Source organism: Eretmochelys imbricata, chromosome 1 (genome assembly GCF_965152235.1).
Source record: "Eretmochelys imbricata isolate rEreImb1 chromosome 1, rEreImb1.hap1, whole genome shotgun sequence".
Classification (NCBI taxonomy): domain Eukaryota; kingdom Metazoa; phylum Chordata; order Testudines; family Cheloniidae; genus Eretmochelys; species Eretmochelys imbricata.
This window is the reverse complement of record NC_135572.1, coordinates 2,529,168-2,553,695: the sequence shown is the minus strand read 5'-3', so window position 1 is coordinate 2,553,695 and position 24,528 is coordinate 2,529,168. Positions and strand designations below refer to the sequence as shown.

Sequence of the window (24,528 nt, the reverse complement as noted above, 5' to 3'; positions counted from 1 at the left end):
GAGGGACTGCAGCATGTCTGTTTGCTGCTCCAAAACTTTTATCCACCTCTCTATTGCGTCGCTAGTATATGCTTCGTTTTCTATCATTTTCTTTTTGTCGCTTTCCCTCCACTGCCTGCATTCTGTCCTGTCTGCATCAGAGTAATGCAGCACCTCCCGGAACAAATCTCTCTTGCTCCAACTTGAGCACATTCTTATCCGACAGAGATGCTCGGCCGGAGTGGAGGGGGGTGCCTCCTTTCAAGGACATATCTGGTGAATCACAAGTAACAATAAAGAGAAGCATTATTGTTAAGTACACGTACCGTATTGAAATGCTACATTAAAATACACCGCTGGTAACACACCAATCACTTTTTGGTTGACCCTTCACAAGCAGACATGCCGGTGAACACTGCAACCATACAGACGAGCACGGCTGCTACTCTGAAAACTGCAACCATGGTGAGTGTACCCTGGGGTGGGGGACATTGTGCGGAGGAGAAAAACAATAGGAAAGGGGTCACGGGAAACTCATGGCGGACCGTAATCCAAAGTTTCCCCTCCCTTTTCCACAGGCAGTGGTCATTGTGGCAGATATGTCTCGAGTGCAGGTAAGCAAGGAGGCATCTACTACATGCTTGCAGCTTCTGCCCCAGTCTTTATACCGCTCGCCTGTGTGGCTCTTTGGTACTTGCCCAAGTAATTGCAGAATGGGGCGGGAAAGTGTCCCTCAATGCGGGAAGGAACAAAGCAGCTCTACCAAGGAATCTCTCACAGAGAACTGCAGAGTTCCTGCAGAAAAGTTTTCTAGAGATCTCTGTGGAGAATTCCAGTGAAATTTTGGTGTGCATCAATACAATGTTCCACGGTAGTGCTTAGCTGCATGGAGAAATGCCTAGAACACAGAAACACAGCCAGCTTTGTGCATTTCTCTTCCCTCAACCCATCTCTGCACTTCACTAAGCAAAACCACTTACCAGAGGTCTCCTCTCCTGCTTCTGGCTTGACTTACTGTGACTGCCAAGACGGGTGGGACACCTCCAGAGAGGAGAACAGCTCCTGACTGGACAGAGCACCAGGCGACTTTGGCATGGCCTCCACTTCTTCTGCCTCCACCTCTTTATCAATGACTTCCTCCTCTGGGTTAGCTCCAGTTTCTGTCAGCTGCAGCCCGCGGCAGTATCCACTTGGGTCATGGCCATTGTTGTGGGGTCACCACCGAGGATAGCATTCAAGTTCTTATAAAAATGGCAAGTCTCGGGATCAGCATCAGAGGGACCATTTGCCTCCCCTGCCTTCTGGCCCATGTGCCTCAGCTCCTTCCCCTTTGCTCTGCACTGCGGTGTGTCCACATCACAGCTCTTTTCCCACAAGCTGCGTGAAATCTGCCCATAGGTATCAAACTTCCTGCAGCTGGAGTGCAGCTGGCACTGCACAACCTCCTCTCCCAAAATACTTAGGAGATCCAGCAGCTCTGCAGTGGTCCAAGTGGGAGAGCGTTTCCTGGGTGGAGCAGCCATGGCCACCTGGGAAAACGTGATGTAAACTCTCCATGCTGAGCAAACAGGAAGGGGAATTTCTAAATTCCTGGGCCTTTAAAGGAGCAGTTCAAACCTCTGACAAGAGTGGTCAGGATGGGCATTGTGGGACACCTTCCAAAGGCCTATTGCTTTGAAAAAATCAATTGCAAGTGTCTACACTGACACGTCACTGACAAAACTTTTGTGTAATAAGCCTTACAAATCTTGTCAAGGTAGTTTTACTGAGTCACTGAAACAGCTGAGTTCCTCCATCAAAAGTGGCTTTTCAGAGTGTCCTCCTCCACTGTTGCTGCCTTTTGGTGAAAAAACTTGGCAGTGTAGAAAAGGCCTTAGGAACAAGGATTGATAACCAGTATCCATACTCATGTTTCCGGCTGGTGTCTATTAAGGTTTCCCACACCATGATGTGTGGGAATTATTGTAGCACATAGCACCATGAAATATGCAATTGGCATCAGTGGGGTTATTTCTTCATAATTCTTATCTCTGAATAAGGAAAATGTCATTTTTCAATGTGTGAAGATCAACCAATTCGCTTCATCCATCAGAATATCCCCCAGTAGTGCATGTAGTGTCTCATATTAACAATGTCTCTCCATCCAGGCATTTGTAATGAGACCATCACCCTAGGCCTGGACACATACAGGAAGTTGGGGGAACATACGGTATATGCAGAAGATATCGGTCTGCCTTCTCCCCTACTCCATGCCAGATTCCAACACAACTGACTTCACCAACCCCTCCACCTTCCTCCTGCTGGGCATTCCTGGCCTGGAGGCGGCCCATGTCTGGATCTCCATCCCCTTCTGTGCCATGTATGCCATAGCCGTCTTGGGGAACTTCACCATTCTATTCATTGTGAAAAGCGAGCCGAGCCTGCATGGACCCATGTACTATTTCCTCTGCATGCTAGCTGTCACCGACCTGGTCCTGTCTACGTCCATCCTTCCCAAAACCCTGAGCATCTTCTGGTTCAATTCGGGGGAAATAGATTTCAATGCCTGCCTCACCCAGCTGTACTTCATTTACTGCTTCTCATGGATGGAGTCTGGGATCTTTGTGGCCATGGCTTTCGATCGCTACGTGGCCATCTGCAATCCCCTGAGATATTCCACTATCCTGACAAACCCCGTGGTGGCCAAGATTGGCCTGGCCGTGGTGCTGCGTGGTGGCATGCTCATACTGCCCTATCCCTTACTGGCGAGGCGGTGGCCATATTGCAAAACCAACATCATCCCCCACTCGTACTGTGAGCACATAGCCGTGGTGAAATTGGCCTGCGCAGACATCCGCATCAGCAGTTACTACAGCCTCTCTGTGGGATTCTTTTTTTTTGGTCTGGATGTGTTTTTTATCATCATGTCCTATATCCAGATCCTCAGGGCCATCTTAAGCCTCCCCACAAAGGACGCCCAGCTCAAGACTTTTGGGACTTGCGGCTCGCACCTCTGTGTCATCTTAGCCTTTTACATCCCAACTCTCTTCTCTGCCCTCATGCACCGGTTTGGCCACAATGTGCCCCTGCATTTACACATTCTCATTGCCAACATGTACCTCCTTGTGCCCCCCATGCTAAACCCCATCATCTACGGGGTGAGGACTAAACAGATCTGGGACAGGCTGCTCCGGCTCATGACTCATAACGGAGCCTAAAGTTTTCTCCTGGTGCTCTGGCTCTCTCACTAAGCAACGAGCAGAGCTGGCTGCTCACATGGTGCTGGGCCCTCTTCCCGGAATCTTCCCGCAATTAGCTGACAGGAATACAGTATCACATTCCTATATACAAGTAATACAATTAAATTAATAATCCACTCACTCAGGTCTCATACTAAGATGTTCTGACATCTTTTGGCACTGGTTCGGTTTAAACATTTCATGTATCTCCTTACTTTGTTACTAACTCTGCAGAGAGAACGAGAGACCCCATCAGGCCTTCTGGGAGGGGAGTGGGGTCTGGGAGGGAAGTGGGGTACAGTGGGTTAAGGCAGGGGGGCAGACACATCTGGGGTTCATATAACATCAGATTGGCCATACTGGGTAAGATGAATGGTCTATCTAGTCCTGTATCCTAGCTCACAACAGTGCCCAATACCAGGTGCTTCAGAGGGAATGAAGAGAACTGGAAAATTCTGAGTGATCCATCCCCTATTGTCTCAGCTTCTGGCAAACAGAGGCCAGGGGCACACAGAACATGGTGTTGGCTTCCTGGCTAATAACTATTGATGGACCTATCTTTCATTCAGTTTTCTAGTTCTTATTGGAACCCTGTTATAGCTTTGACCTTCACAACATCTCCTGAAAAGAGTTCCACAGGTCAACTGTGAAGAAATACTTCCTTTGTTTGCTTTAAATCTGCTGCCTATTAATTCATTTGGCTGACCACTAGTTCTTTTGTTAGTTGAAGGAATAAATAACACTTCCTGACTGAACTTTTCCAAACCATTCATGGTTTTATTTATACTCTCATGTCCCCCCTTAGTCGTCTCTTTTCAAAACCAAAATGTCCCAGTCATTTTAATCTCTCCTCATACGGAATATCAATTTGGGTCTATTGGCCAGCAGTTGCACAGACCTTTCTGATGCGGTGTCATAACTAATAACTCATGTTTGATGAGATGAATCATCTGTATCCTTATATCTTTTGGCTTTTCCTCTACTCTTTGCTCACACTGCTTGTGCTAGAGGTACTGAAGGGAAGCTGCACCCTGAGAGTGGGCCTGGAAACCCAGAGCCAGAGACAGGGCCTCAGCATGGCTCCTAATCAGGAAATCATAAAAACACGCAGGGATCCAGCATGTGGAACCCAAACAAAGTCACCCGTTGGGCTTCCAGCAGCTGGAGCTTGAGCAGGGTTGTGACAGCAAACCTTGAGCTGCTACAGGGATGCTCGGGGACTGCGAGTAGAAGGGGCGTGGGGCTGGGCAGGGAGGTGTCCACAAGATGTTCTCCTCACCCAAATGTGGCTTCCCTTCCCTCAGTGTTTCCCGGAGTGTTCTCATTCCTGGACTGATCCAGCCAGGCTCCCCGAAGGAAATGTTTCCTGAACCAGGCAGTGTTGGCTTGGGGTCAAGGAGAGGGTTTGTCTCTCCATTGGAAAGTGTTCCACAGAATGGAAGAGGCAGGAAATCCCTGTTCCAGTGGATTTCATATCAACTCTCTCTCTCTCTCTCTCTCTCTCTCTGTGCATTTTCCTCCATCACTCCCTTTCCTTTGTAACTCCGCCCACTCACACGCCTCCTTCTCTCTTCCACTTCTAATGTGCATCCCACTTTAGGTGCCAGTTATAAATGTTGAAGGCACTATTCCCAAAACTTACTGGCAATTGCACTGTGAATTGCTGCACCTGAGAGCTCATCCGGCTAGGCCAAAAGCAGTGTGCCTTAGTCTTTGTATTAATCCCAGTAAAACTAATTCCCTGCCCATTACTATCATAGAATCATAGAACATCAGGGTTGGAGGGGACCTCAGGAGGTGGGAATATGGGTGGGAGATGAGGAACGCTCAGGAACTCCAGGCTGATACCTTCAATGCTCATGGTCCCCTAGTAGTTGCTCTGTACGAAGGGGCAGCACAAGATCAGGATTGAGGATATTTGAAGCCAGCAACTGTCCCCATCGGCCTTGTGTAGGTTTTGGCAGCTTTCTTACTGGTGACAAATTATTAGAGTGAAAGACCAGCAAATTCTGAATTGGGCATACCAAGGACGTCCTCTACATGGCCAGTGATCAAGTGGGCAAGAAAAGTTTCGGTGGCAGGAAAGGCTGCCACTGCACAAATATACAGCCAGACGCTGCCATAAATATAAAGGGAAGGGTGACAACCCTTTATGTAGCCAGTAACACAAAATCCCTCCTGGCCAGAGGTTCCCTGTCTGGAGAGAGAGAGACCACGCAGGTAAACCATCTTCTGAAATGATATCTGAAATGTGTAGCCTGATTTAGGGTGTACTGATAATATTAATTTAATTTATCAATTTTACTTTATTTTATGTTTAATTAATTAATAATATTCAAAAGATACATCTGATAATATAGTACTATATGCAACAAAGCTTTGGTAAATATCCTCACACCCATTGTTGATAACATGGTGGTAAGAGACACAGGAACAGCCTTGCGGTTCAGGATTCTCAATTCTTGAGTGAGGGATGCAGTGCTTAAAGAATCTAATGCTAAGAGCTATCAAGACTAAATTAGGGTTTACTTGACTAACTTAAACTTAAAATCAAAACTGAATAAACTAAGAATAAAAACTTAGGGAAACCAAGCTTTGCCTAGTTCCCTTGAAACTTAGAAAGTTTAAGAAGACCAAATACATCCTACTAATCATAGCAGTCATCGCTGATAGATAGAATTGATGGAGAAAGATAGATTAGAAATAGAATAAGTAAGAATAGAAATGGACTACTCTATCGATGTGGGTCACCTCTTTTATAGAATAAAGTGATGGAAATCCTTCCTCCTATACCCAAATTTCATTCCTCACCCACAAAATGTTAGAGTATGCTTACTCCATAGGCTAGTATGTTTCTGCATATTGAGGACAGGTATATACGCTGTGACAAAGCTCTGTCCTTGTCTCTGTGGGTACCACGTTACCTGGTGGATTTCGCTAGCCTCAGAGGCTCACTGTGACCCTCCACGTAGCCCTTCTCTCTCTAGAGGCAAGCCTCACAGCCTACTGAGCCATTTTCATCGTAAGTCAGCAAGGGAGATGAGGAGAAGCAACCCTCCCTTGCACAGTTTCTATTGTCTCCCAGTCTCACTGATTAATCAGGGAAGGGAGGAGGGAGCCCGGGCCTGCCCTCTACTCCAGTTCCAGCCCAGGGACCCTAAAGCTATCAGCTATGGTAGCTGACTTTTTGGAAATAGAACATGTACAATTCCCTGGGCCACTTCCCTACAGCAGCCCCCACTCAATATCTCCTTCACCGTTACCTCAGGGCCTCCTTCCTTGCGCCTCATATGGATTTGTACTACTTAGTTCATCCAACAGCACGGCTTCCTCCTACAGCTCCTGACACTTGCGCGTCACTGACTAACTGGGAGGCTTTCAACTCGTTCCATCCAGCCCTTGATAGGCTTCAGGTGTCCCAATCAACCTAGCTATCTCCATTGCTTTCTAGAAGGATCTTAATTGGCCCCAGGTGTCTTGATTCAACTGGAGCAACTGCCATTTGGTTACCATGGTACCAGGGATTTGTTTAGCCTGGGGCTAACATACCTGTTCCTCACTACTTTAATACAGCCGTTGCCCCGTCAAAACGCACATAAGTTTCCTAGTGGTGTACCTGTTAAGTCTGTGGGTACAATATTGAAAAAAAAAAACCTGTCATTCTCTATTGTCTATTGGTCTAGATAAAAGGTCATAGGCATACGCATGGAGACTTATTTATTTCGGTAAGAAGATATAGGTCAACTTTACTTTTCTGGGTAAAAGGTCTTAATATCGATATGCTAACTTTGCCTTAGATTAACATACAGGATATGGCCTGTAGGTCTCTTGCATTACAGCCAAACTTATTTTAATATAAATCTATACACCTATTACAATACATTAAATACTTAAACTCTAAGAAAAGATATAGATATAGATATGCAAGCAAGCAGGTTAGTCCTATAGGCTACAAACGATACTTTTCAGTTACAGAAACTGTAAGTAAAGGCAAGGAAATGCATTAGATTATCTTTTGTTTTAGCTTGTCAATTTTCCCTATGCTAAGAGGTAATTTCATGCCTGTTCTGTAACTGGAAAGCAAAGTCAGAGGGGAATCCTCTGTGTTTTAAATCTTTTTATTTATGCTGTAAAGTTACCTTCCATCCTGATTTTACAGGTGTGATTCTTTAACTTTTTTTTTAATAAAATTCTTCTTTTAAGAATCTAATTGATTTTCAGTGTCCTAAAATCCCAGTGGTTTGTTCTGTGCTCACTTTGTAGCCATTCGGTTAGTATAGTATTCTCAAACCCCCCCCCCCCGCCAGAAAAGGGGGTGAAGGAGCTTGTGGGAATATTTTGGGGAAAGAGGGACTCCAAGTGGCCCTTTTTCCTGGATTTTTTGTCTCAATCACTTGGTGGTGGTGGCAGCAATACCGTCCAAGGAGAAGGGAAGGATTTGTGCCTTGGGGAAGTTTTAACCTAAGCGGGTAGAAATAAGCTTAGGGGGTCTTTCATGCAGGTCCCCACATCTATACCCCAGAGTTCAGAGTGCAGAGGGAATCCTGACAGACCCCTTAATCACCTTCCCAGAGATCGATCCGGGCTGCGCTCGGTTTGCAAGGGGGCTACATTCCTTTGGGATTTGACATGAATATGATGATGATGATGATGACTGATGGGATGAATGACCCCCCAGATACCATGGCAAAAAGTCCGTTGATCCAGTAATGTGTGTGAGGCTGACGTCTGACAAACAGAAAGCACAGTTGATACTTGCTGATGAAGAAAAGTAAGAGGGACATTTTCAGTGGGTCACCTATTTTGTGTGTGATGATGTCACCCGGCACACTCGCCCCACACTGGATGGGGAAGGATTAACCCTATATTGTGGGCTGAGGAAGCAGTTGATATGGGCAGAATATTTATCAGTACAAGTGAGAATTCGGATTCAGTTTACCTGGTGCTCAGGAGCTTATCTGAGAAAGAATTACACAAGCCGTTTAAGGTTATATAATGCGTGTCTCCTTAGTGAGCCTCAATTCCCCAAGCATAAACCCCCAGTAAGTATGTTGGCCTTACACACTATCCTGATTGGCAAACAAAGTGGTTATAACTACTAATTCTAAATGAAGACCTCTTCTCTTCACTTCTCTTCTCAGCCGTCAGGTCTATTGAAGATCCCCCGAGGCAAGGCCTTGGCTGCATAAACACCCTCTGGTTTAAAGTCCTACAAGGATCCCATGAAGCAGAAGCTTTCCTACTCTGTCACATGTCCCAGAAACATGCCCTATGTGCGTTTCATTACTAATTTTCTCCTAATTGATATTCTGGAAGGGAGTTGGAGAGGAGGGATCTGTGACGGTACATTCCATATGCTTCATGAAAATATGCTTATGAATATGAATATGACATAACTGGAATACACTTTATGCTAATTACCCCTTGTAGGGTATCATTATAAAGCTTATAAACTGCTGAATGTGTTCATCCTATTTGTATGTATGGATCATTTCTATGTCTGAAGTTAGAAATATAAGGTATACACTTGAATAATTTATATAATTATGAAAAGCAAGGGCCATTAAGGACACTTCAGAAACTCGATGATTCTTAAGCAAGAAATCTGAAGCTGTGAATGGCTCTGTTTTCATGTAGCCTTCCTGTGGACGTGTGGCCAGCCCATAAAGTATAGAGACATGGATCTCTCAGAGACATGTGATCAGGTCATCTGGTCCTGGAACCATCTTTAAACATCTACTTTCCCATGAGGAGATGGGCTGGGGAGGGGGGAGAAACTGGGAGAAAGGATGGCTGCCTTTGGCGAAATCTATATCAAGGTGGGGATCAGGACAAAGAAGACTGCCAGTCATGAGAAAACCCCTGCTTACCACCTAAGACATCTGCTGGAACTAACACAGACTGAAGCAGGGGGAAGGACTGGGCCCAGACTAGGAATGAATCTAATCTGTAAAAGACGTTTATTGGAACATCTTTGAGAATGAGATATTACATATAACCAGTTTCTTAATGGATTAAGCTTAGACTTACATGTTTGTTTTATTTTGCTTAGTGACTTACTTTGTTCTGTATGTAATCTGTTCTGATCACTTACAACTTACTTTTTATAGTTCATAAAATCACTTTTGTTTATTAATAAACCCAGTGTAAGAAATTGTAACCTTTGCATACCTCTCTTTATCTATCTTTACTTCGAGAAAGAGGGCAAATAATATGAACCTGTGTTCTGCAGCGGGGTGTGGACCTAACTCTGGGTCTGTGCTGGATGAGACCTGGAGGGCCTGGCTCAAGAAGACAGAAGTGAGGGTGCCCATTCTGGCAGAGGGGTTATTCTCAGTGGTATCCCAGCACATCCAGTGACAGTCTCAAGATGCTCTCTGTGACCAAACCTGTCACAGTATTGACAAAAGAGTGCTCCTTCTTTACCCTCTCATCAATGATTCCCTCAAGGTCCTAGAGTGATGTTCTTTGACAGGGTTCATCTTTCCCCAGCTCACTGAACTTATGCTTATTACATTTTTTTTTTTTTTTTGCTTTGCAAGCTGGCATATTACCTGACAAAGGTCGGTATTAGGACATACACGCAGAATAGAGCCAGCCAGTGAATTTCCACATCAGTTGCCTGATGCTAAGAGAACCTGCTCCCAGAAGCCTCGAGCAAATTCAGACTTGTCAAGCAATAACAACACCAGGCTCACTGCATTCATTCATAACAACTCTAGTAATTCATAATAATTCAGCACCATACCAGCAGAAGCCATGCCCCTCAACTCTACTGGGCATGCTTCAAAAACACGAGGATAAAAGGGAGCAGCTCAGCTTAATTTGGGGCTGATTGCCAGGGTGGAAGGACATAGGCCAGTGACTCCAGCCAAGGCTCAAGCGAAGCTTGAGACTGGGGGAATCGGAGACACATCAACCCAGGCAGATGCTAAGGCAATCACAGAGGCCTCGCAGAGTTGCCAGAAACAGCCCAAACTGGAGAGCACAGATCCACCCTGGACGCCCAGACAACAGCAGCAGGAACTGCAGCAGGAAGCAGCCCAGGGCGATTAGATAGTGGCTTAGTAAGAGAACTGGACTTTTGAGTCAGTGTGTTTCAGCCAGAACTCCCCCACTGACTCGCCGGCATACGCTCCAGCCACTGCCAGGGCCCTGGGCCAGGGTCCAATGGAGAAGGAGGGCCGAGACTCCCCTGCCCAGGCTGCCAACCCTGTTTTTTTTACATGGTGGCCCCCTGCCTGACTGGCACCACTGTGCCACAAAGCTTTACCGCCCGTCTAATGGGGGCCAATTTACTGACTTTGGCCACTAAACCGTACTGCCCTGCTAAGAGGGGAAAATTTATAGACTTTGCTCACTAGTCCTTATAGCTGTGCTGACAGGGGAGAATTTACTGACTGTGGCCACTAGTCCTCATTTCCCTAGTGACTGCTTCCAATTTACCAATGGTAGCCACTGGGCCCTACAGCCCTGCTTACAGAGGTGAATTTATAGACTGTAGCTATGGGGCCTTACTGCGTGTTGACCTGGGCAAATCTATTGCCTCTGGCCATTGGGACACGCTACCCAGGTAATAAGGGCAAACACAGTGACTTTAATCTATGGAGTCCAGCCATTGGGCTGCATTGCCCAGCTATGAAGGGTAAGTACAATGACTTTGACCATTAAGCCTTATTACCCAGCTAATAAGGATGAGTATATTGACTGGGGCCTGTGGGCAAGACTCAGACATGGGTTACATATACCCCCAACCACTATATCCCGAGAGAGATGGGGCGCACTCACCCCGTTCTGGAGGGGGTGTTCCCCAACCCTATCACTGTGGAGGTGAATGTGGGCAGTGGCCCAGGCCTGAGGAGAGGCCTAAATGCAGCAGATAGGAGGAGGGTATGGTTCTCCCCTCGATCGCCTTTGAGTGCTAATGACCTGAAATTAGCGGATACCACCATGGATTTGGATAGTCTTGAAATGGCTCCGAGAAAGCCAGTAGCAGTAAGCTGCACAGCAAGAACAGCAATACAAACAGCCACAGGTGTCTGCCCATCAACAGGCCGTGATGCGGGAGTCGGCTACTCAGCAGCAGGTGCTCGTCCAACAAATAGCAGCATTCCACCAGCCAGCAGGGCCTTTGGTTAATTCTCTACAGGACCTCAACCCAGGATATTTACTGCCTGTCCTCATGGAGGCAGGGCACAGAGATGTTCCCGAAGCCTTTCTTCTGACATTTGAATGGGTGGCCACTGCTGCCCGATAGCCAGTGGGATAGTGGGCCACGCTTCTAGCCCCTTACTTACATAAAGAGGGCCTTGGGCACACGGCCTCCGCATTAGTCAGGGGCTAACATTCCTTCAGTCAATTAACAGTGTGTGTGACTCTGTGTGCCCCAAAGAAATATTGTGGCACCCCCCATATTTAAGATGGTGATTTGATTATGATTCATTTTTTACGAAGTATATTATGTAATATATCAATGGAACTAGACCCTATGTGTATGCATGTATCATTTTTGTATCTAAAGTTATGAACATTTTGCTTATGTACCAGTATTTCAGATGTGTTTTCTCCTGGGTAACATCCACAAGGTAATTTACATCCAGTCTAATCTGCACATTGTGGATGAACCATTCAAGGTTATGGCCCATTAAGAAACAAAATAGGCCAAAGATGATCCCCATCTGATGGACGTTCCTGTGAACATTCTAGCCAGGATGTGAGTAATGTCCCCTGCTATGAATTATCAAAGAATACAAGGGTATGTGACCAGTTCACCTTGTGTCTGTACTTTTCCACTAACTGTGCTGAGGGCTTTTGCTTGGAAAAATGAGGTTCCCTTCACATGATAAACGCTATGACAAGTGGAAGAGACGTCATCACTTGGTCTCACTCCCCCTACATGTCAACACCTTTAAACACCAAAGGAACAAAGGACTGAACTGATTGTGCCTTCCCACAGCCTCACAATGTGAGAGGGGGGCACAGATTGACATACAAGAGGGCTCAGTGGTTGGTTGCACCCTGGGGAAGTCTGTCACACCCACCAATGACTAAATCCTTCTAGACCATTTCCCTCTTATCATGCGCTCAATTACTGACAGAGAGACCGTGATTATGACAGGGAAGTGAGGACTCTTTGGTTCTGTCTGTCATTCTCTCAGTGACCTTGGCCAAGTCATGTGTCCCTTTGCCTCTGTTTTCCTATCTGCATATAGGGGATATGTTCATGGTGACTTTCCTTTCCGAAGAGTTCTGAAGATCCTTAAGTGAAAGGTGCTGCACAACATGATGACAGTGACTGATGAGAATTACTGATCTCTGATCACTTAGCATAAGGCCCGTGTGCCTGCAGATTTATGGGATATCAGACCCTATGGAGACATAGACCTTGTCCCTCGTTTTCTTACTAATCTACTATAATTGTTCAATATACACAAATACACAGAGCAGATGTTTCCTCTCTGACTCAGCACAGAGCCCAAGAGCTCTCATCTCCCTTTGGGAAGGGCCCTTATTTACTGTTTATACAGAAGTACAGTCATGGAAAGAGAGAGATTGGTAAGAGTATCTCTGGTCTCTGGCCTGTTTTCATTCAGAAGCCACTTCTCCCCTAGAGGCTGAGCGAATCTCCCTGGGATTTCACAGAGCCATATTATAAACAGTGCAGATGCCTGTGTCTTCTCTTCTTGTCTGATGTTGTTGCAGATCCTGGGGTGAGAAAGGTGTGGGACACGACTACCTGAGGGGGATTCCCAGGAAAGACACTTCCATCTCAGGATCCACAGGTACTGCATCTCTTGACGAGGAGCTCACCAGCTCGACAAACCTAATGTAATGTGTGTGTGGAGGGATGGAGTGTTAGTCTGTGGTCCTTTCTGCTGTGCACACCCATGAAACATCTCAAAGATCTTGCTAAGGGTGATGAATTTCCTCCAGTACCACGGGACAAAATATCACTTTTTCCTGTGGCTCCCCAGCTGGTTGATGGCCTCTGGTCCAAGGCAGCTGCAGAGTGGATGATAGGTGTTAGTAGATGTATAAGACAAGCTGAAATTCTGAGGCCATGGGCCATAGTTTACTCAGACCCCACTGAGACAAAACTGACCTTGGAGTAAGAACTGACTAAAGCCCTCATGATCCCGCCATGTGTGAATGCAAAGACACTGTCACTGCCTCCTCTTGCATCTCAGGGCCCTGGCTGTTGATGAGGGAGAGGGTCTGTTAGCTGACTTTTATCTGCTGGAAAGTGCTAGGGCTCCTCACCGAAGAATAATAACAATTTTTCAACATGTCCCAGACATGTTCTAGAATGCTACAACTTCTACAATGTTAGAAGTCTAAATAATAAAATGGGTGAACGAGAGTGCCTCATATTAAATGAGGATATTGATATCATAGTCATCACAGAAACTGAGTGGAATGAAGATAATCATTGGGATACAGTAATACCAGGTTACAAAATATATCAAAAGGAGAGAAGAGGTCATGCTGGTCGGGGAGTGAGATTACATGTGAAGAAAAACATAGAATCAAATGAAGTAAAAATCATAAATGAATCAAACTGTATCATAGAATTTATATGGATGGAAATTCCATGCTCTAATTATAAGAATATGGGGGTAGGCATATATTACTGACCACCTGATCAGGATGGTGATAGTAAAGGTGAAATGCTGAGGGATATTAGAGAGGATATTGAAATTTAAAAAAAAATCAATAATAATGGGGATTTCAATTATCCCCATATTGACTGGGTTCATCTCACCTCAGGAGGGGATGCAGTTGACACCATAAATGACAGCTTCTGTAACAGATGACTGGGGGATATTATATTTGATGCCAATTTTTCAAAAAGGGCTCCAGAGGTGATCCGGGCAATTACAGGCCTGTAAGCCTGACTTCAGTAGCGAGCAAACTGGTTGAAACTATAATAAAGAAGAATATTGTCAGACATATAGAGGAACATTATTTGTTGAGGAAGATACAACACGGTTTTGGGAAAGGGAAATCATGCTTACCAATCAAGTAGAATTCTTTGAGGTGTGCAACAAACATGTGGACCAATGGGATCCAGTGGATATAGTCTACTTAGATTTTCAGAAAGCCTTTGACAAGGTCCCTCACCAAAGGCTCTTAATATAGAATGATGGGATCTATATTAGCTGTTACCACTCAAGTAGGAGAGCTCGGAGTCATTGTGAATAGTTCTCTAAAAACATCTACTCAATTTGCAGAGGTAATCATAAAAGCAAACAGAATGCTGGGAATAATTAAGAATGGGATAGATAATAGGACTGAAAATACCATCTTCCCTCTGTATAAATCCATGGTACGCCCACTTCTTGAATACTGAGTGCAGATGTGATTGCTCCATCTCAAAAAAGTTGTATTGGAATTGGAAAAGGTTCAGTAAAGGACAAAAAAAAATGAATTGGGGTATGGAACGGATTCTGAATGAGGAGAGATTAATAAGACTGGGACTTTTCAGCTTGGAAAAGTGATGGCTAAGGGGAGATGTGATTGAGGTCCATAAAATCATGACTGGTGTAGAGAATGTAGATATGGAAGTGTTGTTTACTCCTTCTCATAACACAAGAACTAGGGGTCACCACATGACAATAATAAGCAGTGGGTTTAAAACAAATAAAAGAAAGTATTTATTCACAGAACGCACAGTCAGCTTGTGGACCTTCTTGCCAGAGGATGTTGTGAAGGCCAAGACCATAACAGCGTTCAAAAAGAACTCGTTAATTTCATGGAGGATAGGTCCATCAAAGGCTATTAGCCCGGATGGGCTGAGAGGGTAACGCTCGCCTCTGTTTGCCAGAGGCTGGGAATGGGGGACAGGGGATGAATCACTTGGAGATTGCCTGTTCTGTTCATTCCCTCTGGGATACCTGGCACTGGCCACTGTCAGAAGGCAGGATACAGGGCTAGATGGACCTTTGGTCTGATCCTGTATGGCCATTCTTATGTCCTTATGTTCCCTTATTCATGTGTTGTGAGAAAGAGTAAATATAAGTGCCTGATCTACATTCTTCATTGATAGATTCATAGGGTTTAAAGTCAAAGGGGACCATTAGATCATCCAGTCTGACCTCCTGTATAACACAGACCATTACATTTTACCCAATTACCCTTGTATTAAGCTCCTTGACTTGTGTTTGCCTAAGGCCTGGTCTAAACTAGGAGTTTACATCACAGAATCATAGAGCCACGAGGTGAGAAGGGACCTCAAGGGTCAGCTAGCCTGATTCCCTGCCAAGAGTCAGGACTTGTTGTATCTAACCAGGTGGCTATCCACCCTCCTTTGGAAAACCTCCAGTGAAAGAGCTTTCATTATTTTCTGAGGCACCCCTTCCATTGTCCTACTGTGCTTAAAGTTAGGAGTTTTGACCTGAGAGTTAATCTAAATCTGCTCTGTTGTAGTTTGAACCCATTGCCTCTTGTCATGTGCTCTGTATTTGAGGAGCATTATCATGTCCCCCCTTAACCTCCTTTTCTCCAAAGTAAACCGAACCAGTTCCTTTGGCCTTTGTTGATATGACTTGCATTCCATCCTTTTGATCATCTTTTTTCACTCTCCTCTGGATCGTCTCCACTTTCTCTACATTTTTCTATTAGTAGTGAAGAAAATTGGACACGGTGTTCCTCCTGAGACATAGCCAGCACCGAGTAGACTGGTAGTATCACACTCTCATCACTTGCTCGCTATGCCTCTGCTAATACAACAAACCATAGAATCATAGAATATAAGGGTTGGAAGGGACCTCAGGAGGTCATCTAGTCCAACCCCCTGCTCAAAGCAGGACCAATCCCCAAGTAAATCAACCCAGCCAGGGCTTTGTCAAGCCTAACCTTAAAAACTTCAAAGGAAGGAGATTCTACCACCTCCCTAGGCAACGCATTCCAGTGAACGCATTCACCACCCTCCGAATGAAAAAGTTTTTCCTAATATCCAACCTAAACCTCCCCCACTTCAACTTGAGACCATTACGCCTCGTTCTGTCATCTGCTACCACTGAGACAGTTTAGATCCATCCTCTTTGGAACCCCCTCAGGTAGTTGAAAGCAGCTATCAAATCCCCCCTCATTCTTCTCTTCCGCAGACTAAACAATCCCAGTTCCCTCATCCTCTCCTCAGAAGTCATGTGTTCCAGTCCCCTCATCATTTTTGTTGCCCTCCGCTGGATGCTTTCCAATTTTTCTCACATCCTTATTGTAGTGTGGGGACCAATACTGGACACCGTACTCCAGATGAGGCCTCACCAATGTTGAATAGAGGGAAATGATCACGTCTTATGATCTGCTGGCAATGCCCCTTCTTATAGAGTCCAAAATGCCATTGGCCTTCTTGGCAACAAGGGCACACTCTTGACTCATATCCAGCTTCTCATCCACTGTAAGCCCTAGGTCCTTTTCTGCAGAACTGCTGCTGAGCCATTCGGCCCCTAGTCTGTAGCATTGCATGGGATTCTTCCATCCTAAGTGCAGGACTCTGCATTTGTCCTTGTTGAACCTCATCAGATTTCTTTTGGCCCAATCCTCTAATTTGTCTAGGTCCCTCTGTATCCTATCCCAACACTCCAGCATATCTACCTCTTCTCCCAGTTTCATGTCAAACATTGCATTTGCCTTTTTTTTTTTTTTGGCAACAGTAAATACATCCACACCCTGGAGAAATGTAACTGTGTCATCCTCACCCTGGAGTAGACAGCATCAATCTTGCTACCACCTCTAGGGGAGGTTTATTACCTACACTGGTGAGTGAACCACTGTCATCGGTGTAAGTACTCTCTGCACTGAAGTGTTATGGCCAGGCTGCTGTAGCTGTTTAAGTGGTTCTGGAGATATGGGTAGTTGGAAAATTTACCTCTTCCCTTTGCAGTTTGTTCCAATTGTTAATCATTCTTAGTGCTAAATATTTGGCCCCCACACTGGAATTTCTCTGGCTTCACATTCCAGCCATTAGGCTTTGTGCTGCCTTTCTCTGGTAGATTACACACACCATTGTGCAGAACGTTTTTTCACCAATGCCATGTAGTAATTTTCTATTTGCTCTCAGATCATTGATGAAAATATTGAATAGCTTCGGGCCTACAACTGATCCCTGCAAAACACCAATCTGAGCACCCCCATTCGCTGGCAATGGCCCGTTGACATCTGCTTTCTGAGATCTATCAGTTAGCCAGTGTTTACTCCATTTAAAGTATGCTTTACTGATGTTGTAGAGTGTTCATTTTTTATCTGAAGGTTTTCCCATGAAATGAAATGCCTCACATACCTTTGATCCAACTAAACAAATACTCTCACTAAAGAATGAAATTGGGTTTGTTTGACAAAACCTGTTTACCAAAATGTTGTTGATTGTCATTAATTATATTCCTCGACATTTTTGTAATGAATCACATACCAGCTTCTCCATTGTTTCCTCACCTTGTGAAAAAATTTTAAACTTTTCCTTTTTTTTAATAGTTTACTGTTAACAGAGAACGGTCAGGAATTTGCTTTGGTGTTTTGCTCTGCTGCCGCCTGCCTCTGCACTTCTGGATCCGAATGAGACGTGTGGCTGATCTATCCCTTAGCAATTGCCTGATTGCATACATCTGGTTCTGAATCGGATGTGTGGTTGATCTACCAGTTGCTAACTCTGGCGTTCGTAACTCTAAGGTTGGACTGTCAATGCTGTTTAACCCCCTTGTTGCTGGCACCCAGTGCCAGAGGAGAACAACAGCAGGGGGGGTTCATTACCCAGTGTGCTTCACTTAATAATTACAATGGGGTGGAGAAGCAGAAAAGTTTATTTGCAGCTGCAAACGAGGTACAGGGAGAATAGAATCTTAAATCCTGCACACCAGAGCAGGTCATTACGCACACTTTTATATTCCTTAATGCTACTGCACTACACATTAGCCAATTTAAACTTTGCACAAATACTCTGCCTTTCTTATATGGGTTACAACAATATTTATTTTCTGCAACCTCTAACAAGCATTCCTAGCAACTTAAACAACCAGCACATTCTGTCTGGCCTTGTAGCTGTCTCTCCTGTTATCTTTAACTTGGCATCAGCAAACCTTACACTATAAGACATTATCTGCGGCTGCAACATTGTTTTAAGAGCAGAAGAGCTTACTCCAACCAGCCAGGCCTGAATTGTATTAAGGGGGGTTGAGAAGTATCCCTTGGGTCTTCAGCAGGGAGACTTCCTCGACCCTTCTGGCCTTCTATCTCCTCAACTTAACTAGTGGCCATGCCTTGGGGTCTCCAGCACCCTCCTTGACAGCTAATGGACTGGAAAGTTTTTCATTGGCTCATTTGATATACTGCTTCTTTCCAACTGCAGAACAAAAGTATTTCTTGAACACATCCACTTTTTCTGTACAATTAACAAGTTTCCTTTCTACCTCTCGGAACGGGCAACTAAACCTTTTCTAGGAATTCTTTTCTTCTTAATACACTTAATAACCACTTTTTTTATTATCCTGAGCCCACCAAGCATGGATTTTTCCAGTTTCCTTCCTCAGTGTCCCCCTTCCCAGCTCTGACACCACAGAGCCTTACACCTGTGTCCCTGTTCCCATTCCTGCCCTTAACCAAACATGATTCCAATTTCCTTACCGACATTCCCTATTCCCATTTCCCCCACCCAACCCCCCACTCACCTCCTGATTGACTGCAGACTATACAGTAACACTTGAGTTCTGCTTAGCTATACCTTAACCAATCACTTTCCTGAAATTTAACTAACCAATCCTAACATATTGTAACATGATTATGTAACCAATTATATCAGACCACCTTATTTAGTTTTCACCCAGCAAAATTAATTCTACAGCAGACAGAAACAATCACAGAACCAGACAGAGATTATACAGACAAACAATAGCAAAGTGGGAACTATAATGACAAAACAATACAGAAGTCACTATTTCACATCCCAGCTATTGATACGTGAGTTCTTGCCAGACAGGATGCTATCAAACTAAGTTTCCTTTTACATTTTCTTTGACATTTTATAGGCACTTCGCTTTCCCTGGAGGCGACAGGCACTATCAGGACAGGATTGTATCCTAAAAGCCCAATAGCATCTTCTTTCAATGTGACTAGTTTGGAATGTGAGGAGGTGACCAGTTGTTCCCAGGTTATGGCTGCCTCTGTTGCTGAGCCAAAGGCCTTAGCCTAAGAACAGGGCCTCAGACTGTCACAGTAAGAGAAGGGCCTTACACCAGCAGACAGTGATTTTGATTCTTTCTTTTATACCTCTAGAACTAGCCAAGTGATAAGAATACACCTAAATTCTTCGAGTACAGGCCTTTACCAACAGGCCTGAATATCTATATCCTAACAGCCACAACTGCAAATGAGCAAGCAGGTGAATGGGGAAGTCCAGACAGCTTGGACTCACTAGCTTGGCTTCCACTGAATTAAGGAACAATGACGGATAACCAGTATCCGCACACATGTTTCCTCCTCGTGCCTATTAAGGTGTCCCACATCATGGCGTGTAGGAATTATTGACCCGTGGAGCACCGTCAAGTATGGAATGGTGTTATTTGAGCCAGTTATTCAGAATTCATTTATTTGAATAAAGAAAATGTCATTTTCCAGTGTGTGAAAAGTGATCGATTTGATTCACCCGTGAGAACAGTCTCCGGTTGTGCATGTATTGTCTCATAATGGCATTGTCTCTCCTTCCAGGCATTTCTCATGTGACCACCACCCTAGACTCTTCACACATACAGCTACTCGAGGCAATTTACAGTAGATGCAGGCGACACCGTTCTGCCTCAAAGTTGGAGACCTTCTCTCCTACTCCATGTCAGATTCCAACACAACCGACCTCTCCAGCCCCTCCACCTTCATCCTGCTGGGCATTCCTGGCCTGGAGGCAGCCCACATCTGGATCTCCATCCCTTTCTGTGTCATGTACACCATCACCCTCTTGGGGAACTTCACCATCCTGTTTATCGTGAAGACAGAGCCGAGGCTCCATGAGCCCATGTTCTATTTCCTCTGCATGCTGGCCATCACCGACCTGATCCTGTCTACATCCATCATGCCCAAAATGCTGAGCATCTTCTGGTTCAATTCCAGGGAGATAGATTTTAGTTTGTGCCTCACCCAGCTCTACTTCATTCACTGCTGTATAGCGATGGAGTCTGGAATCGTCATGGCCATGGCTTTGGATCGTTATGTGGCCATCTGTGATCCGCTGAGACATTCCACCACTCTGACCAACCACTTCGTGGCTAAGATCGGCCTGGCAGTGGTGCTGCGTGGCAGCATTCTTGCCCTGCCCTTTCCTTTCCTGGCGAGGCAGTGGCCATATTGTAGAACCAACATCATCTCCCACACTTACTGCGAGCACATAGCCGTGGTGAACCTGGCCTGCGCTGACGTACGCATCAGTAGTTATTACGGCCTCTCTGTGGCATTCTTGGTGATTGGTCTAGATGTGTCTTTTATCACTGTGTCCTATATCCAGATCCTCAGGGCCATCTTCAGCCTCCCCACAAAGGATGCCCGTCTCAAGACTTTTGGGACCTGTGGCTCCCACCTCGGTGTCATTTTAGCGTTTTATATCCCAGGTCTCTTCTCCTTCCTCACACACAGGTTTGGCCACAATGTGCCCCCGCATTTCCACATTCTCATGGCCAACATATACATTCTACTGCCCTCCATGCTAAACCCCATCATCTACGGGGTGAGGACCAAACAGGTCCGGGACAGGCTGCTCTGGCACATTACTCATATTGAATAAAGTTTACTTTTGGTGCTCTGGCTCTCAGACCAAGCTCTGTGGAGATCTGATGGTTGACATAATGCTGTGTTCTCTTCCCTGAATCAGTGACTGGAGACATAAAATCCTTCCTTTACCTTATAGTGCTATATCAACCTGACAGTCTGGGGAATCCATCGATGTACATCTCACAGGGTTCCCACATTTCTTATTGCTGGTAACTGGACACCTGAGGCCCCACACTTTGCCCCACCTCCTCCCCCGTTTGTCCTGTCCCTGTCACTCACTCCTCTCCTCCACTATCCCTATTACTCGCTGGATTGTCTCCATCCCCCTCTCTACCCCAGCTGTATCCTCTATGTGCGGGGCTGGAACCGGAGTTTCAGAAGCCTCATGAGGATTTTTCCTGCCTGTAGGATGCAGCCCCAGTTGAGCAGGGGCTGATGTGAGTTAATGACATGGTTGTGCCCCCCCACACACACACTCTGTTGTAACTGGACACTGCCAGGTCCCCTTTTCGACTCGATGTTCCAGCTGAAAATCAGGATGAAGGGGTGGTTAGTGGTGTGGAACCCTAGCATCCTTCGGTGGAGGTGATGGGAGAGCAGGGTGGAGGGTTTAGAATGGATATGAGCGTGGGCCTGACGGAGTGGGTGGTCTGGGAATGGATATTAGCATGGGACTGATGGGGGAGGACCTTGGAATGTGTAATGACATGGAGGACACACCTCTCTCTCCCTAGCTCCTGGGGAGTCGGGTGGGGGGAACTCCTTTTATCTCAACTTGAGAGCAGCTTATTAATCACTTCACAGCATTTCTTATGATTTTCTTGTTCAGGGGGCTTTGTAGCCTGTTCAGTTAAAACAGAGACAGCCACTTTATATCGTTTTGTCTCCAATTGATACTTTTGTTTTTCCTGCATTTGTGCATTCATATCACATTCCAATTCCTCACAAGTCTGAGTTAACGCAACCATAGCTGGGCATTGGCTATATTTTGCATCAGAGAAGTTTGTAAATCTCTTTGCATCCCCTCATTTTGCAATCTCAGCTTCTGCATCTCCTGTTGCAAATTTTCCTTCTCATCTTTCCAGATCTCATGCTCCTCTGCAAACTTATTCACAGCCTGATACGTAATCCAAACAGCAGCATTTCTCATTTGTTCCTTTTTTAGGACTGGGAGTGCACAAGTCTGATATTTTAATAATATGTCATTCAAACACCCTTCCCTGAACAAGACAGGAACAGCGTTTGGCAGCCGGAGAACAGAGCCCAGATCCTCACATGCCTATCTCAGTAAACACCCCTCCACCATAACCGGAGGGTTCTGGGCATCCCCTTCAGCCTCGGTACGATGACCCCTCACTGTCTGCATTTGCAAACCCCGAGCCACAAATAATAGGTCAGAACTGATTCAGCACAATATGTAAATTAGTTGGTCAACACCAGTGATCCAAGATAGCAACCTCTTACCGAGAAGCCAGTCCAGAAACAGCGTTAATTCAGTGGAAAAACCTATACACATAGACATGAGAGTAAACCGTCCTCTGCTATCAAATATTAACACTAGGGGGTGCTACTACCCCTGAAATGGGTCTTGTGTGGCTCCCAGTGGAGAGGATGACTGTCCGACCAGTGAAAACGTCCACAAGAATTATCCGCGATACACAGGATTTCATTGAGAAGGAATTACACAAGCGGTGATGGGTTATATCAAGCACATAACTCCTGTGTTAGACAAAGCTATACATGAAGAGCTTTACAGTCCCCTAAATGAGCCTCTGTTTCACAGAGATACGCTAGCAGTTCCTGTGCGGGCCCCACGCAGTGCTGCTTGGCACGCAGAGAAGGGGGTTGCCAATTTTATATACGGCTTCTTTTCTCTTTGTCTGTTCTTCTCAGCCCTCTGGTCTGTCTCGGATGCCCTCGAGGCAAGGATTTGACTGCGTTGAGAACTGCTGGGCTCTGTGCTGAGGCAGAGAGGAATTGGAAAGAAAGAAAAAGTAAAAGAAACACCTCTGTAAAATCAGGATGGAAGAATATTGTACAGGACAATCAGATTCAAACCGCAGAGGATTTCCCTCTAGGCCAAACTCTAAAGTTGCAAAACGAAATCCAGGAACACACCTTCCTCTCAGCACAGAGAAAATCAAAAGCCAAAACAAAAATAAGCTAACGTGTTCCCTTGCTAGTACTTAGCGATTCTAACGGAGTCGGATTGCTTGCTTCCTTGATCTGTGTCCAGCAAGCACTTGGAACAGACAGACCAAAACCTTCCCCGCCCGCCGCTCCTGGCTCCGCCCCCAGATTTGGAAGTATCTTGTCCCCTTATTGGTCCTTTGGGTCAGGTGCCAGACAGGTTACCTGAGCTTCTTAACCCTTTACAGGTAAAAGGATTTTGGGCCTCTGGCCAGGAGGGAGTTTATAGTACTGTATACAGGAAGGTTGTAACCCTTCCCTTTATATTTAGGTCACCAGTAGTAAGGGACCTTCCGAAGGGAAATGAGAACTCCTGGGCTCTGTGCTGAGGCAGAGAGGAATTGGCTGCGTGACGTTGCACTCCATATGATTTATGGAAATATACTTATGAATATGAATCTGACCTTAATGGCATATGCTTTCTGTGAAATGCCTCTTGTCATGTGTTATTGGAAAAGGTACAATCGATTGAATGTGTTCATCCTATTTGTATGCATGTATCATTTTTTATGACTGAAGGTAGGAATATGAAGTATTAACTTGTATTACTGATGTAGTCACACTAAGTGAGGGCCATGAATGGTATTTCAGGGAAATGATGGCTCCATTTAAGTCGAGCAATTGGCTGTGAATGAGTTTTGTCCTGTATGTTTGCGGGACACCTGCAAGCAGGAGGGGCAATGGGGGCCCTGCAAAGAGAGATGGCAAAGTCAGCTGATAATGGAATCCATCTTAAACCATGTACTTCTCCATCAGGAACTGGGAGAGAGTCAAACCGAAACAAAGGACTTCCACCTTTGGCTAAATATGAAACTATCCTCACAGTCTGCAGCATGTTTTATTGAAGGATCTTCAAAACGCCTAGGAAAGAAAAGTCACTATGAACATGTCCCCATTACACAGATAGGCAAATTGAGGCACCAGGAGGCCTAAATTTGTCAAGGTCACACAGAGATTGTGTGGAAGGAAAACAGATAGGACTCAGGAGGACAGATAGGACCCCGGAGTCCTGACTTCCCAGCCGTAACCACAGTTTCTCGTCATGCCAGAGCCACGGTTTCCATCATGCAATTCAAACCGAATGCGGCGGGTGGGTGGGAGTGCACGAAGAAGATGACTGAGGCAGGGAAGGGGGGTTGATCACCTGTGCAAGGTTGGTATATTGGCTCTCCAGCCACAATATCATTGGAATGGGGTGCAGTGAACAAGGGTTGAAATTTAAAAGGGAGAAGGGGCACAAGCCCTTCGGGAGGTGACATGGGTGCATGGAGCAAGACTTAATCAAGGGGGTGGCAAGTTAAGTTTAGGGGAAAAGCAGGCCAGGGTGGGGAGGAAGAGCAGAAGTAGGAACTGCTGAGGTGAGGGCGGGACAGGCAAACTAACAATCACAAAA

General features: G+C 45.4%; 2 protein-coding genes across 2 annotated transcripts; both read left to right on the top strand.

Moving 5' to 3' along the window:
• The first annotated feature begins 2,192 nt into the window (after positions 1-2,192).
• LOC144277836 (olfactory receptor 52M1-like) lies at positions 2,193-3,176 on the top strand. The gene has a single exon (XM_077838868.1). It carries the CDS (start codon positions 2,193-2,195, stop codon positions 3,174-3,176), a length of 984 nt encoding a protein of 327 aa, XP_077694994.1.
• Positions 3,177-20,013: 16,837 nt separating this feature from the next.
• Positions 20,014-20,958, top strand: LOC144277831 (olfactory receptor 52D1-like). The gene has a single exon (XM_077838857.1). It carries the CDS (start codon positions 20,014-20,016, stop codon positions 20,956-20,958), a length of 945 nt encoding a protein of 314 aa, XP_077694983.1.
• Positions 20,959-24,528: the final 3,570 nt, after the last annotated feature.

What these genes read in the sequence shown, in the direction of transcription:
- LOC144277836 (XM_077838868.1), top strand. Translation starts at nt 2,193, where the DNA reads ATGCAGAAGATATCGGTCTGCCTTCTCCCCTACTCCATGCCAGATTCC.
- LOC144277831 (XM_077838857.1), top strand. Translation starts at nt 20,014, where the DNA reads ATGTCAGATTCCAACACAACCGACCTCTCCAGCCCCTCCACCTTCATC.